We start from the raw sequence: 17,217 nt of genomic DNA, 5'->3' as shown, positions 1-17,217 counted from the left end.
GAGGCCTCTTTTTTTTTTTTTTTAAGATTTATTTATTTGAGAGAGCGAGAGAGAGAGAGAGAGAGAGAGAGAGAGCGAGAGAGAGAGAGCATGAGCAGGAGGGAGGGGCAGAGGCAGAGGGAGAGGGAGAAGCAGGCTCCTTCCTAAGCAGGGAGCCCGACTCTGGGCTTGATCTCAGGACTCTTGAGATCATGACCTGAGCCAAAGGCTGGTGCTTAACTGACTGAGCCACCCAGGTGCCCCTTAAGGAGACCTCTTGAACTTTGAAAAAGGAAATTTAGAAAGATGGTACTTGGAAATCCAGCCTTCTTCAATATAGAATATACTTTTGATAGGTTGATTATGTGAAAAATTGGGACAAGTTCAGCAAGTCTATAATTAAATCCACAAGTGGTAGTCTATGATAGTTTAATAATGATCAGGGAAGCTAGGTATGTTTTGTATTCCAGCTCTAACCTTTATTGGCTTACTTTATGGAATATCATTCTAATTAGCCATTAATGTCACAGGCAGACTCTTAGGGTATACTGTTTATGCATGTCTCCCAGTATAGAAATTCTTATATTTTTAATTAGATGGCTTTTAATGAGTTGTAAGAAGTGACCACCAGTTCTTTTGAGCACAAAAGAAGATTAAATGGGCTATAGATGTAACAAAGTTAGAAGTCAGGGAGACCTTCCTGACAGGGTTTTAAATAATTGCTTTGAACTAATGAATTCTCTAAAGTCCTTAGTAATAAGGGCAAACACCCCACTCAGCTGGTTTGATGATTGATATTAAATTTCCTTTTGTTCACTGCTGTCTTTCTTCATAGGTTGATATGCTGGCATACAGTAGGATAGCCCATGATAATCTGGGACAGCAAGAAGGGACTTGATAATTTAAACAATAAGCGTGCTAAATGTTAGAGAAATAATTAAATATGTGGAAAATTCCAGTATTAAAGGCTAAAATATTTTGCGGGATGGTGATAACTTGACTAGATTAGTAGTGTCTTTCAGATGAGTTGAACAAAAGCAGAGAAATGGGAAAGCATTTGGAGGACATTGAATAGAGGCTTTCTGAATATGAATAATTAAAGACTAAAAATAAAGGCTGCTTCTAGTTAATTGAATGCTGACTAAAGAGTTAGGAATTTATCTTCTAGTGGAAACTTTGGCATTTTGACAAGGGGCTAACATGTTCAAAGTAATATTTTATAGGACTGTTGCCTTGGTTTTGTGCTGAAAGAATTGTGGGTTGGGGAAAGGGAGAGACTTCAGGCAGAGAATGTAATTGATAGGCTGTTGTAATAATCCAGGAATGAGTCATTGAAGGCCCAGATAAATAGTGGCAGTGTTGCCTATAAAATTAGACTCATTTTTCCATTAGGCTGTAGGAATGCAGCTGGGTCAGTGGTGCTAAAATAATTTTCATAAGTTTTATCTTGTGCTATGCAAAGGAAACCTTGTTACAGGGAAATAATGTTCAGTAATTAATGTTTGCATGTTAAGTTTGCATATTATGGTATGACATTAGAAGGATGGACTTAAACATTTCATGTAGATTTTCAAAAGTCTGTGTGGTCAATCATAATATGAGGGATGGTTCTTGTCAAGAGAGCAGTGCAGTGCAGGTGATTGTTCCAGGAACTAAAATTCTGTAAAATACATCTTTGGAATGTTTGATGCTTCATGAGATGTTTTTTTACTTTTTAGTTTCTATATCTATTCTGAGTTCTTCTTTATTAACCTAAAGGACTTGCTTTTTAGGGAATTGCCAGAGAATGAATCCTTTTTTTTTTTTTTTCTTTTTTTTTTCAGAGAATGAATCCTTATCTACCTGACCCATTTCTCTTTTTTCTCTTACTGTGGTGGAATTCTTTGCCATGAGATGTGATTCTGAGGGGTGCATGGGTAGCTCAGTTGTTTAAGTGTCCATCTCTTGATTTTGGCTCAGGTCATGATCTCAGGCTCTGCTGCCCCTCAGGGAGTGTGCTTGGGGATTCTTTCTCTCCCTTTCTACTTGCCCTTGCTCTTGCTCTCTCTCTCCCTCTCTCTAAGATAAATGAATCTTAAAAAAAAAAAAGTGTGATTCTATGATTCTTCACTCATACTCTTTGCAGTTCCTTTAGCTGAGCATATATACTTTTCATCCTTTATTTCTTTTTTATTTTTTTAAAAGATATTTATTTGACAGAGAAATAGAGAGCACAAGTAGGCAGAGTGGCAGGCAGAGGGAGAGGGAGAAGCAGGCTCTCCAATGAGCAGGGAGCCCGATGTGGGGCCCGATCCCAGGACGCTGGGATCATGACCTGAGCCAAAGGCAGCCGCTTAACCGACTGAGCCACCCAGGCGCCCCTCATCCTTTATTTCTAAAGTTTTTTCATTTTCTTTTTTCATCCCTTCAGGTTACTAATTCATTTTCTCTCACATATAGATGTAAGAGATGTTTTTTGTTGTTGTTTTGTGACACTAAAGACAAAAGTATCAAAGTGCTTCATATAAAAGATAATAAAGAATAGAAGTGGAATGGAAAAAGATGAAAAGAGAAAAATGTGGTATTAAGAGAAATAGATTTGGTCTTCATCCAGTTCCTTGCACAGAGCTCCAAAAATCCTTATAATTTTCTAAGTGATAGGACTATCTTTTGTTACTTTTTTTTTTTTAAGATTTTGTTTATTTGAGAGAGAGAGACAGAGTGACAGAGATAGAGAGAGCATGAGCAGGGAAGAGAGGGAGAAGCTGACTCTGCGCTGAGCAGGGAGCTAATGTGGGGCTTGATCCCTGGACCCTGGGATCATGACCTGAGCCAAAGGCAGGCAGAGGGAGAGGGAGAAGCAGGCTCTCCAATGAGCAGGGAGCTGGATGTGGGGCTGGAGCCAGATGTGGGGCCAGATCCCAGGACTATGGGATCAGGACCTGAGCCGAAGGCAGATGCTTAATTGAGGCACCTCGTATAAGAGGGGCCTCAATAACATAAGAGGGGCACCTCTTATGTTATTCATAACAAACCCTTTCAAACACTTCTGGATTATGCTAATGAGGTGGTATCCCTGCATAGCCTCAGGACAGGGCTGTACACCAAGAAGACCTAGTGACAGGGGATTGAAATTTGCAGTCCTATCCACCCTCCTCCTGGAAGGAAGGGCTGGAGATTAAAGCTCAATAGAAACTCTTGAACAGGATTTAATAAGGTTCCTCCTTGTAATGAGCCAGGAGGGTAGGTATCTCATCCCAGTTGCATGGGGACTGAAGCTCCTGCTGTCAGAACCCCTGTGGACTTCACCCTCTGTACCGTCTTATCTGGCCGTTCATCTGTGTCCTTTATAATTGGTAAACGTAAGTAATAAGTGTTTCTCTGAGTACTGTGAGCAGCCCTTGTAAGTTAATCATACCTGAGGGAGGAGGTCGTAGGATCTTCAGGCTATAGCCATTTGGTCAGAAACACAGGTAACAACCTGGCTTTGCGATTGGCATCTCTAGTGGGGGCAGTCTTGTGTTACTGAGCTTTTTTTTTTTTTTAAGATTTTATTAATTTATTTGACAGAGACACAGTGAGAGAGGAAACAGAAGCAGGGGGAGTGGGAGAGGGAGAAGCAGGCTTCCCACTGAGCAGGGAGTGCAATGTGCGGCTTGATCCCAGGACCCTGGGACCATGACCTGAGCCGAAGGCAGACGTTTGATGACTGAGCCACCCAGGCACCCTGGGACTGAGCTTTTAATTTGTGGGATCTGATGCTATCTCCAGGTAGATAGTGTCAGAATTGAAAGACACCCAGTCAGTCTGCTGAGAATTGGAGAATTGCTTGGTGGTATTAGGATACACATTAGGCAAAATGTTTGCAAAGTGACTAGGTATGGCAGATTGTAGGTATGTTGAGCCATCAAAGGAAAGTAAGTACAAATTTTCAGACGTTAGGTTTTAATAGGAGCAGTGTGGCACAGTTCTTTTTTTCCTTCCAGATTTAGTCATTTTATTAAAAGAGGTAAACAAGAAATCAGAAAGTGTGATTTTGGCAGTTTACTAATTCTGATTAGTAAAAATTTGGAACCAGGGCCTAGTTAAAAAGTTAAGTTTTATATCTTGACAAATGTTTTATGTTTATATTAATTTATTGATGACTAACCAAAATGTATATACTGGGAATGCTCCTGTATGTGAGATTTACCACTGTGCAGACGTTTAGATACGAATATTATACTATTATGGCCTAGAGTGGTCAGTACATGTTACTTCTCATCTCCTGTTCCTCAGGGCCTCTACACTTTGGGCCTCTCAGTTTGTCTGTTTTCTGGTTGTAGGCTTTGTGTCTGTCAGTCCTGTTTTTGATGGCTGTAACTGGAGCACAGAGAACAGTAGGAAATTATCTGGGAGGCCTGGTGAGGGGTGTTGGGAATGAGCCCGATTTGGGGAGCACAGGAGGAGAATAATTGAAATATTTCTTGTAGTTCTTTTTACTTTTACTTTTTTTTTTCTATACTTCCATTTTGGTTTCCTTTTTGTTCATCTTTTTTTTACCCCCTCCAGAAACTCCATTTCATTTCACTTTGCCTAAAGAAGGTGAAATTATCCCACCATTGACGGGTGCGACTCCACCTCTTATTGGTCACCTAAAATTGGAACCCAAGAGACACAGTACTCCTATTGGTGAGTGACTAAAATATAATGGTATTTAAAGCAGAATTTTTGAGGTACCATTCTTTATGCAAGTGATTCTTTTAGATCTGAGGAGTTGGGCCTGCCTGATAAGGTTGGTTTTTGTCTTAGGAAGAATAAGTTTGTGGTGTCTGATTCCATGAGTTTAACTCCCAGAAGATTTTGAGCGGTGATGAGAAGAAAGAAAGGGTGGAAGGAAGGAAGAAAGAGAATATTTATGAGGATTTTATTCTATTACTTGCAAGGCAGTAGAGTCTGAGTGCTAAGCAATGATAATAGAGCTATTTTTATAAGGAAGGGTCAGGAAATAGGGTAGGGTAGAAGTACTATTTATTCAGTACCCTGGCTATCAGTCTGCTGCTTGACAGGGCAGGAAAACTTAGATCCTCCTTCCCTGAAGCAGCCAGTAGTCTTCTGCATTAACCTATTTGTTTTCTCTAGTCAGTGCTGGGAGGTAACAATCATGCCGTCTGGAGTCTCCTGCTACCTATGCCTGATGCTGGCAGATGTGGGCTGGCTGAGGGCTCATGCAGCATCCTTTGTCCAGATGCAGAAGTGGAACTGAATCCTGTTGCTCCTCTTAAGACCAGGTGTCAAAACTAGTGCGTAGTTGTTCATACTGTGACAGGATCTATCCTAGGAACCCCCTGCAGTCCTGCAGAGCTGTGGAGCCAAACAGGCAAATTGATGACCTTGAATTGCAGTTTTTCATGTTTGTATTTTAGTGTTCTTTCTTTCTTCCTCCTGCCTCCCTTCTTTCAGGTATTAGCAACTATCCAGAAAGCACAATAGCAACCAGTGATGTCATGTCTGAAAGCATGGTGGAGAGCAACGATCCCATACTTGGGAATGAAAAAGGAGATCCTGGGACTGCCCCAGAAATGGATGATAAATTATGTCTAAGAATGAAACTGGTCAGTCCTGAGACAGAGACGAGTGAAGAGTCTTTGCAGTTTAGTCTGGAAAGTAAGTTTTATTTTATGTTAATCTTGGGTAATTAGTATCTGTGGATCATCTGAGACGTATTAGTTATCTTCTAGTTACAGTGATTAATACCTGTATAATTATAAATATGTTTCTTAAGTCTTATTCTCATAGATTTAATTCTTTGCTTTTGGCTAGTCACTGTCTTGTTACTGAAGAGCTTCATTTTATAATCTTTGGTGCTGTTTGTTTCTCTTTGTTAAACCCATATCTCTAAAGTAATTGGTTTCCATATTCAGAAATAGTTCGGAAGAGGGTAGACAGTGTAGGATTGTGGATTCACATTGTAGGCTTATGTTGACTGTTTCTCACATTAATTGCACATTGATTAGTATGGCTAAAAGGCAGAGAAGGTACAAAGGAGGCTGCAAAGTAGGATCCAGATTCGGAAAGGCCTTTTACATGATGCCGAGACACTGAAGAATTTTAGGTAAGGGAGTAATATCAGATTTGTTTTATTTTTTCTTTATTCATTCATTCATTCATGAAAGACAGAGCTAGAGGGCGCCTGAGTGGCTCAGTTGGTTAAGCAACTGCCTTTGGCTCAGGTCATGATCCTGGAGTCCTGGGATCGAGTCCCACGTCGGGCTCCCTGCTCAGCAGGGAGTCTGCTTCTCCCTCTGACCCTCTTCCCTCTCGTGCTCTCTATCTCTCATTCTCTCTCTCTCTCAAATAAATAAATAAAATCTTTAAAAAAAAAAAAAAAGAGCTAGAGAGAGGGAGGCAGAGGGAGAAGCAGGCTCCCCGTGGAGCATGGATCCCAGTGTAGGACTTGATCCCAGGACCCTGGGAGATCATGACCCAAGCAGACGTTCAACTGACTGAGCCACCCAGGTGCCCCAGGTTTGTTTTTTTAAAAGGATCAGTTGAGTGTTTAAAAACATTGTGCCTGGGGCGCCTGGGTGGCTCAGTCGTTAAGCGCCTGCCTTCGGTCATTGCAGGGTACTGGGGTCCAGCCCCGTATTGGGCTCCCTGCTACCACAGAACCTGCTTCTCCCTCTCCCACTCCCCCTGCTTGTGTTCCCTCTCTCACTGTGTCTCTGTCAAATAAATAGATAAAATCTTAAAAAAAAAAAGCATTGTGCCTTTGTGCATTGTTCCTTACCTTGCCTTGCCTATTTCCTGTTCGCCTGCCTGGGAAACTCAGTCTTTGTTTAACCAGGAAATAGGGTCATTAGTAATGGGAATGGAGATGAGGGGATGAATCTGAGAGGTAAATAGTAGAACAGAGAGAACCTTGGGACCAGTTGAATTTGGAGGTAAGAGGGACGGGGGAGAAAAACCCAAAATGAATCTACATCTGAATTTAGTTTTCATGATAGCACTCTAAGTAGATATTCTTATTTCTAGACACAAAGAGAGCTCTTCCAGTTATATACCTAAGGTCATAATAATTTTTTTTTTTAAGATTTTATTTATTTGAGAGAAACAGCATGAGCCGGGGTGGGGGGGGCGCAGAGGTAGAGGGACAAGCAGACTCCCTGCTGGGCGTGGAGCCTGACACGGGGCTTGACCCCAGGACCCTGAGATCATGACCTGAGCTGAAGTCAGATTCTGAAATGACTGAGCCACCCAGGTGCCCCAATAATTTTTTAAAAAATATTTATTTTAGAGGGTGGGGAGGAGGGAGAGGGAGAGAGAGTCTTAAGTAGACTCTGTGCTGAGCACGGAGCCTGACACGTGGCTCCATCTCAGGACCCTGAGATCATGACCCTGAGATCATGACCTGAGCTGAAACCAAGAGTCTTGACGCTTTAACCAACTGTGCCACCCAGGCACTCCGCCAAGATCACAATAACTGCCAAGAGGTAGTCCTAGAGTTTGAATCAGATCTGTCTGACACAAAAGTTTATAATTTTTCCACTAAGTAGTTTGTAAATGCTATTTAATGGTGTTAGAACGGGAAGAAGAAGTCTTATAAAAGACTGTAAAGGAACATTCAGTGAAGAAGACTAGGAGAGTATGAAGATGGAAGTCTATGGGGAGGAGAATTAACAAGAAGATAACATTGTGAGACACCAAAGTGTAGGTCTGATAAGGTATATCTGAAAATGTATGTTGGATTTGGCAATTAGGATCCATTTGGTGACTCTAGCAAGAACTCTTACAGTACGGTGCTTTGGGTGGGCGCTACACTAAAGGTAATTTAGGATTGATGGGGAGAAGAGGTAGAAATGTATTCTACTTTTGAGAAGTTTATATGAGGAAGGAAGAAAAAATATGCCAAGTTAGAGAGAAATTCAGGATTGGAGGAGATTTTTTTCATTTTTATGCCTAAGCATAGGGGCCTAAGGAGATTTATAGACTGGAACAAAGTCTTCAGAAGAGAGATGGGTTAAAAATGAGGGAATAAGGGAAATAGTTGGATCAAAACCCTGAGGGCATTGGGAGAGGAAGCTCTCAAAAACTATGGGTAGAATGCGTGGACTTGAATAAGAAGGGCCTCTCATTCTCTGGAGACCAAAGAAAAGAAATTCTAGCTAATATACTTCGAGTTCTTACGATACGCCAGGCATTTTACATGTACATCTCAGTAAATCTCACAACAAACCTGTTGAGGAAACTGAGGCATAGGAAGACTGAGCACCTTTCCTAGAGTCAAACACCTAGTAAATGGAATAGCCTGAATTCAAAGTAGTTTTAAGAACCAGGGGTGCCTGGCTGGTTCAGTTGGAAGAGCATGTGACTCTTGATGTTGGGTCCTAAGTTCGTGCCCTGCTTTGGTTGTGGGTTCGAGCCCCACATAGAGATTTCTAAAAAAAAAATGAAAACAGGGCTCCTTGGTGGTTCAGTTGGTTAAGCGTCTCAACTCTTGGTTTCAGCTTAGATCACGGTCTCAGGGTCGTGGCATTGAGCTCCATATTGAGCTATGCTCAGCGGGGAGTCTGCTGGAGATTCTCTCTCTCCCTCTCCCTTTGCCCCTACCCACCCACACTTTGTGCACACATGCTTGCTCTCTCCCCCCCTCAAATCTATAAATCTTCTTTAAAAATTAAAAGGGGTGCCTGGGTGGCTCAGTCGTTAAGCATCTGCCTTCGGCTCAGGTCATGATCCTGGGGTCCTGGGATCGAGCCCCGCATCTGGCTCCCTGCTCGGCGGGGACGCCTGTTTCCTCCTCTCCCGCTCCCCCTACTTGTGTTCCCTCTCTCACTGTGTCGCTGTCAAATAAATAAATAAAATCTTTAAAAACAATTAAAAAATAAACAACAACTAAGTAGTTTCAAGAACCAGAAATCTGGGTCCAAATTACAGTGCTATTCTGCTTTTCAGTGCTTATTAATTTGAATCTTACTATTCAGTTGAAATTAAAGTATTATGTTTCCATTTTTATTATATCTGGTATCAAGTACAGCCTATCAAGAGAGTATGTAGTAGCCTTGAATCTTTATTTATATTTATTTTTTAATGATTTTTTTTTATTTTGACACAGAGCACAAGCAGGGGGAGCGGCAGGCAGGCAGAGGGAGAGGGAGAAGCAGGCTCTCTGCTGAGCAAGGAGCCCGATGCGGGGCTCTATCCCAGGACCCTGGGGTCATGACCTGAGCCAAAGGCAGCCACTTAAACCAACTGAGCCACCCAGGCACCCCTATTTTTTAATGATTTTATTCTTAAGTAATTTCTCCATTCAACATGGGGCTTGAACCCACAACCCCAAGATCAAGAGTCACGTGCTCTACTAACTGAGCCAGCCAGGCCTTCCCTCCCTGCTCCCCCCCCCCCGCTTTTTTTTAAAGATTGAATCTTTAGATTTGAAATTACAACTGGGAAGACCTTAAATAGAGCTAACTTTCTGGATGATATTACTGCCTTTCTTGATACCAGGAGCATTGTATTGGGCAGGCACTATACTCACACTTTTACTCATTTCATCCTCACAACAAATCTGTGAGGTTGGTTCTGTTTTATCTCTGTCTTATAGATGAGGAAACTGACTCAGAAGTTGGAGTTTATTCTCAGGTTGGACAACTAAATGCTGGAGCCAGGGCCTGAGCTAGGTGTCTGTTTCAGAGCCAGGCTCTAACCCTAAAGTTTAACTGCTACCTTCTTTAGATTATGTCAGGTCATAAATGCTTTAGAAATGTTTAAAAATACTTACTTTCTCTAAGGCTGGAATAAATTGTACATGAACACATTTTAATCCTTTGGCATTAGTGACATTCCTTTGAGAATAAGGGATTCTTTTCAGTATCACCCTTAATTCTTTGCTGGAGATTCTTTCTTGAAAATGTGTTTTGTTTTTTGAGTATCTGTCCCAAAGGCACTTGGGAAGAACTTGAGTACTGTGTGTGGGTTCTCTTAAAAAACTGCACACTATTTAAAATTTGTGCATCAAAAAAATAAAATTTTGTGCCTCAATTTCAGACTTTTTTGCATAATTTTTTATTAAAGTTCTTTGTTTTTGTATATTCTTATGTAAACTTTATACATCTTGTATGATAAGAGGAATTGATTCAGGAGTTTAATTTTCATTTTTACATGTTACTGTTTAGTAATTCATTATATTGTATTTCTAGACACTGTCTTCTGTAGGAAGTTTGAAAGAAAATTGATTTGGTGCAAGTGAGAAAAACTTGTACCATTAAATGATAAGAAATCTTTGTGTTCACCTATTCTTACCTCTTTTTGTTACTTGTTGCAGTTATTAGTAGAGCAGGTTTTTATGTGTGGTACTAACTGAATTCTATTTCTCTTTCCTTTCTGTCCTTGCTTTTGTTTTTATTCAGAGCCTGCAACTGGCGAAAGAAAAAATGGATCTACTGCTGTTGCTGAGGCTGTTGCCAGGTAACCAGAGCTGGTTGCTATTTAGAGGAGTTTAATATACAAAGCCACTCTCATAATAAGGAGAAGATGATTTATCAAGAGAGGAGAAAACTTAAACTCCAGCATAAAGGATTTAGCCATGTGTTGAATCTAATGTAGGCTGTCTTACTAATACTTTCAGTCTAATAAAGCTTTTACTGTACTTAGAACTAAGATATTTAAAGGTGTTTCTCTTTTTCCCTTTTGTTCATGTGGGAGTGCCCTTTTTTCTTTTTCTGTTGGTGAGACAGATTATTGCCTTGGTAAGGTAATAAAGGGTTTAACAAGAGATAGCCTTAGACCTTGTTCCTTCAAAGATTCCTGACTCCACCGCAACCTCAGGCCATTTTCTCTTCTGCCTGCCAAGTTAACTACTGTGTTGAACTGTTATTTTTGCTTTGTCATGAATGCTGTAATGCTTTGAGGATGAGTTTGACCCCATCCTGAGGTTCTTGTGGTAAGCTTTGCCATCTGGTGGCTGTGAGAGTAGAATTGTTTCATTGGCTTATGGCATGAGTCATCCAGCATGAACATACTAGCAGCAGCCACTAGTGAAATATAGGTGAGGATTCTTAAATCGGGCTTGGCAAGTACAGTAAATAAGTAAAGCAGGCCAAGTGCCAGAGCACAGAGTATTAAGGATGTTGGCCGGCTGAACGTGCGTCCCATTTGAACATGTGCTCCTGTTCAACTCCAGCTGGTTATTACCACGCAAGAATGCAAATTACTGTTGCCAGACCTTTACATTTTTAAAGAGAAACCTGGATTTTTAAAAGTAAAGTTTCTTTTTGGGTCAAATAAAACATGTCTGTGGACTAAATTTGACCCTCAGTTGCAAGTTTCTGACCAATGTGTAAATCCTTTGATCTGTACTCAGTTCTGTTTTAGAGAGATGAGTTATTCTCTGGGCTCTTGCATATTTAATCTGAGAGATAAGCAGTTTAGGGTCCTTACTCTCTGTTAAAGACTTTAATGTTGTGTCTTCTTATAAGATGAAGAAAATGGAGTATATACTTGATCTCTTTGGATTTAACATCATTGTATACCAGACATAACTTGTTATTAGTCTGTACATGTGCACATTAAGGGGAAATAATGTGCTGTTGAACCTTTTGTGCCAAATGCAGGGATGAAAAATGAGGGTAAAACTCGAGGGTGGAGGGTTGGTTTGGGGGGTCAGGGAATGAGATGAAATTCATTGGTATTGCTCTTAAGTAAATTGTGTATATGAGAGTCGAGATTTTAAAAATCTTTTGACTATTCACTTTACAGTTGGGTTCACCATAAGAAATCATTTAAAGTAAGCTGTGCTTGAATATTTTCAATGACCATTGCTTCTTTTGCATTCACGTGAAGCAATACCACTGTTTTAAAGTTTTTTTTTTTTAAAGATTTTATTTATTTATTTGACAGAGAGAGATCGACAGCTAGAGAGGGAACACAAGCGGGGAAGTGGGGAGGGAGAAGCAGGCTCCTGGCTGAGCAAGGAGCCCAATGTGGGGCTCGATCCCAGGACTCTGGGATCATGACCTGAGCCGAAGGCAGATGCTTAATGACTGAGCCACCCAGGTGCCCCAGTGCCACTGTTTTAAAGTGTCATCTGTAACTGGGCTCTGTTCAGATTACTTGCCATTATTTTCTTTTTCTCTCAAACATTTCATTATTGAAGGTTTCAAGTATATACAAAAGTAGAAAGAATAGTTTAATGCACCACTATATATTCATCACCCAGTGTCAGAAATTACGAACTCATTGTCAGTCTTGATTCATTTATAAATACTTCCAGCACACTCTCCCCCACTGGATTATTTTGAAGCTAATTCCAGCATTATCTCATTTTATCCATAAGTATCTCAATGTTATTTCTAAAGGATAAGGATTTTTATTTTGAACTTGACCACAGTGCTATGATCATACTTTTAAAATTGGGAGAGATTCCTTAATGTCATCAAATATTCAATGTTGAAAAAAAATAATTCAGTGTTCAGATTTCTCTGATTGCCTCATAAAAGGTTTTTTTTTTTCACTTTGGTTGAATCAAGATCCAAACAAGGTCCACACATTATGTCTCTTAAGTTAAAATTTGATGTGGTTTATCTCATCAAATCTGATTATGTCTCTTAAGTTAAAATTTCTTTTAATCTATAGGGATCTCCTTACCCCCATCCCCCCTTTTGTTCCTAGCAATTTATTTGTTGAAGAAACTGAGTTGTTTGTACTATAGAGTACTGAAGTTTGGAATTGGCTGATTGCATCTTTATGGTATTTGATATAGTCCTCTGTCCATCTTATTTTCTGTGAATCTTCCTTGAGAGTTTTTAATTGTGCTGAGTTGAAACAAGTATGAAGGATATTTTGGTATAAGGTGGTTTGGGATGCAGAGCAAGGATTTTTTTTATTCCCTTTGTGCCTAAAAAGGATTATTTCCAGAGGTACTTTTTCTTTCAAAACTAACACAATATATTGCTTTAATTTATTATCTCAGTCCTCCGAAGACCGTGTCTGTGTTTAGCTGTGTTTGTGAAGCCCAACAAGATGATGAGGTTCGAAGTCAGGATCTTCCCTCTGTGCCCATCAGGTGAGCATTATTTTCATAGCCTCTTTTGAGTTGTATTGATTTGCAGAATGGTTGGTACCAAAATCTAGAATGTACGTTGCTACCATTTTGTGAACTTGAGCTTATATTTTTATCTGAGGGACTGTGACATATTCTAGATGGATTTATAAATGAGATGTTATGAGAAATTTTATTTAATATTTTATAGGTACAGATTTTTGTCTTGATTTGCTTGTTCTATCAATTTGAAATGATTCAGTCTTCATAAATTTAAGAAAATATATAATTCTAAAGAAATCTGTCATTCTATATTTTTAAGATTATACCTTTTTTCTTAGTTTTGGAAATGTTTGCTTTTAACAAGACTTAATTTTTCCTTAGTTTCCCATAGGGCAAAACAGATGTTCACCCTAAATTAAAGTTTGTCATACTTGATGGAATTAAGATTTGCCCATGATTTCTTTACTCCATAATCTCTTAGAACAGCTCTGAAACAAAAAAATTTTTGAGTTACAAAGTTTTTTTTTTCTCTATCTTGTTTGGGACATAAAATTCTTGTATTTAGTATAGGGAAATAAGTAATGGAAATGGAAATAAGCTTGTATTTTCATTATTAGGTGGTGTTCAGGGATTTTGTAATTAGAGACTTTGATAATGTTTTGTTAGCGGGTATATTCCTAAAGTTATTTGCAGCATAATTTTAATGTTTTTTTATTGACATAAATATTGAGAGGAAACATGTCAGTGCTTTTATTAACATTCTGATTATTAGATGTGAGCTTGTTGGTGTTCTTGAGAATCAAATAGCCCAGGTCACATTCTCACAAGGGAGAGCAGCAGGCAGAGGGAGAAGCAGGCTTCTTCCCCGGAGATCATGACCTGAGCCAAAGGCAGACGCTTAACTGACTGAGCCACCCAGGCATCCCTCTATTCAGAAGTTCTACCCTAAATAAACAGCTCCTGTAAAATGTGGAAGGCTTCTTTAAGGGTGGCAAACAGTGGTAGTTGAATTCTTCAAATAGCTAATCAAGTCCTGTTCCTTCTAGCTTTTGACTTTTCATTGTTGTTAGCTATTGATATGTTAGCTGCCTGAAAGATTCAAACATGAGTATTCAGGTCATAGAAAAGATGAATTGAGTCTTCATAGTTGCTTTGTTTTATGCAACTAGTATTGGTTGAACATCTGCTGTGTACCTAGCCCTTGTGCTAAGTAATTTATATATATGGTCACTTACAACCTCATCAGAGGTAGGTTTTACTCATCTGCCTCCTGGTGGTATTATTCTTACCTTTTCTTTATTGTGTTATATATCCTTATTCATTTGAGGTTCCTGACGGGACTCAAGCTATGACCACCAAATTTTTTTTTTTTTTTAAAGATTTTATTTATCTGACAGAGAGAGACACAGTGAGAGAGGGAACACAAGCAGGGGGAGCGGGAGAGGGAGAAGCAGGTCTCCCGCGGAGCAGGGATCCCGATATGGGGCTCGATCCCAGGACCCCGGGATCATGACCTGAGCCGAAGGCAGACGCTTAACGACTGAGCCACCCAGGCGCCCCTATGACCACCAAATTTTTACTGGGCTCTCTTTGGCTAGGCCTCTGTTCTAAATCTTTCTTTAATCTCCTGGTTTGGTAAGCTGAGTTCAACAAGATAGACATCTCAGAAACTTCTCCTTTTCTCTTTCTGTTTCAAGATCCAGAGCAGGGCATTTCTGAAAGAGCTCTTCATGTTTCCTTTTTTCTCCCTACATTTGTCAGCTCAGCTCTTAAGGGGTGGGAGCTCCTTCCAGATCAGAGACAGCTTTCTCTTTCTCAGTGACTAGTTCCGTCCTTCTCTGGCCAAATACGTTCAGCAACATATGATACGGTTTCTAGATCCTTGATCATCCTGGCTGTTCTCTTCTGGGTGTATCTCAGTTTATGCCTTATAAACTGTGATACTCCAAACTGAAACAGATCCAGATATGGTCGTACCATGGTCAGTTCAGAATGGATTCCTTTTATCTTTATTCTGGCTACTGTACATTTAAATGTAGCCTAAAATGCATTAGTTTCTTGTTTTGTTTGTAGTGTTCTGACTCACTGAATATGTAATTTACCAAAAAGTTAAAAGTTTATAGGCATTTTCTACATGAATTTGCTGCTTATACAAATAGTTTACTTAATCTGAGAGTAAATTTTTGCAGTTAATCTCTCAGTGGAGAGAACATTAATTCTTTTGTCCATAGTACATTTATTAAGCACTTACTGTATAATAAGCTCTGTGTTAGGTATTTGAAGTGAGATGAATAAGACGTGAATGTCAAGTTTCTATGTAACCTCACTTGGAGTTAATCTGGGCCTTTTTATTCTGGTTAAGGACGTCTAAGAAAGCCCCTAGGCACCTCAGAGCTTCATGGTATCTAGTTTGTAGGAGACATTAATCAAATGCTTGTGGGATTAGTGAATAAATCACTGATAGCCAAATGGGAACACTAATGAAAAGAAGTAAGCTTTATCTTGGGAACTGTCTTTAAGGAACCAAGTCATTCTGAATTGTCAGTTGTAAGATATACCAGTGTAGCTATCAAAGCTAGATCTCACCTATAACTCTATCCTGTATAGATTGTTTCTTTTCCTAAAATTATTGGTTGGGGTAGGAGGTAATGAAAAGTGCCTAGGAGTCATTTGAAGAATGTTAGAGCCAATAAAAACCAAATAAGACATCTTGACCTAATTAAGCTTTTTTGCAGTAGATCTCTAAACTGCCTTCATTGACTGTGACTTCAGTAATGGCTTTACATCTTTTTGTTTACCTTATTTCCCTGTGTCAGATTTCAGAGTTCATAACTAATGATGGGAAGAAATTTTATAACTGTTTTATTCTTATGGTGGGATAGTCCTATGTACCATTATGTTTTCAAGAGTGAAGTTATGTTGGGGCGCCTGGGTGGTGCAGTTGGTTGAGCGTCTCACTCTTGGTTTCAGCTTAGGTTGTGATCTCAGGGTGGTGAGATCCAGTCCAAAGTCAGGCTCAGCACGGAGTCCGCTTGAGACTTTCACCCTCTCCCTTTGCCCCTCCCCACCGCACGCTTGCTCTCTCTAAAGGAAACAAATAAATCTTTTTAAAAAAGTGAAATTATGTTGAAGAACTTTGTAAGGTGATATGCTTAGTCCTTATTTTCTCCCTTCTCCACATTTCTCAAATTGTCAAATTGTGGTTCCTCTTGCCAGTACACAGACACTCACACTTGCTTACTTGACATGGTTTCTTTCTGTGGTTGATTTTTAGGGGAAACTCGCTCAGTTTTCCAAGTACTCAAGGTGAAGAAGAAAAGGAAAAATTGGAAGGTGAACAAAGGACCAGGAAGAGTCAACAGCCTATGAAGCCCAGTTGTCCTGTCAAAGACCCTCCTTCTCCTATCTCCCAGCAGGTGGCCACACAGGGGCCATCCAGTCCTCAAGGGGAAGCAATGGAGACAGATGTGCTAGAAGGCCAGAAAGAAGGCAGGAATACCAATCAGGAAAAACCTAGTAATGCCTTGGTTGAAAGGCCCAGCCAAAATAACATAGGAATCCAGACCATAGAGCGTTCCCTGTGGGTCCCAGAAACTGTTTCAGCAGCAACCCAGACTGTAAAGAATGTGTGTGAACAGGGGACCAGTACGGTGGACCAGAATTCTGGAAAACAAGATGCCACAGTTCAGACTGAGAGGGGGAGTGGTGAAAAACCAGTCAGTGCTCCTGGGGATGATACAGAGTCGCTTCACAGCCAGGTGAGAGAACGTATAGGGTATCTCAGGGGCCCTGTTCTTGACTTTATGGATTCCTGGAGAATTTAAATTGTGGTACTTGTACCTAATGATAATTCTTAAGAGTTTTGTACAGACCAGTCATTAAAAACAAAAAACAATTTTTCCAGGATAGAGATAGGGTAGTGAAAATTATGGGTAGCTGTAGCCAATAGTCTTTTAGGGAAAATGAAATAGTGTTGGAGTTTGTCAACTAGGTCTTTGCTGGACAAGAAAGCCAGGAGTGCAGTCTGGGCCCTATAATCTCCTGCCTTTAATCTTTTCTGCCGCCATTTTTCATCCTCCCTTATAAGCGTCAGAGCTAATTGCTTCCCTCTCAAGTTTATTTCACCAAGGTTCCCAGGAACTTGAGAGAGTATGAAGCAGAGGAGAAGGGATGGAGAAGCATGAAGGATCGTGTACCACAGTAATAGAAACAGAACAGTAAGAAGAATAGAGAGAGGA

At 40.1% G+C, this 17,217-nt stretch overlaps 1 protein-coding gene across 5 annotated transcripts in view; it reads left to right on the top strand.

Annotated features, from left to right (window-relative positions):
• Positions 1-17,217, top strand: part of TP53BP1 (tumor protein p53 binding protein 1) — a 72,072-nt gene that overhangs the window by 33,029 nt on the left and 21,826 nt on the right. For 4 of the 5 annotated variants that reach the window (XM_088024761.1, XM_028126626.2, XM_088024762.1 and 1 more), the window contains 5 exons: positions 4,510-4,629; positions 5,401-5,604; positions 10,347-10,404; positions 12,908-13,000; positions 16,254-16,737. In XM_088024761.1, coding sequence (XP_087880887.1) covers positions 4,510-4,629; positions 5,401-5,604; positions 10,347-10,404; positions 12,908-13,000; positions 16,254-16,737 — 959 coding nt within the window. Of the gene's footprint in view, positions 1-4,509; positions 4,630-5,093; positions 5,229-5,400; positions 5,605-10,346; positions 10,405-12,907; positions 13,001-16,253; positions 16,738-17,217 lie in introns of those variants that run through there. The other variant, XM_028126628.2, reaches the window with a different exon arrangement.

The sequence above is a fragment of the Eumetopias jubatus genome, unplaced genomic scaffold (assembly GCF_037043125.1).
Source record: "Eumetopias jubatus isolate StellerSeaLion01/CBP00866 unplaced genomic scaffold, mEumJub1_p1.0 scaffold_7, whole genome shotgun sequence".
Lineage (NCBI taxonomy): Eukaryota > Metazoa > Chordata > Mammalia > Carnivora > Otariidae > Eumetopias > Eumetopias jubatus.
This window is presented reverse-complemented; position numbering and strand designations above follow the sequence as displayed.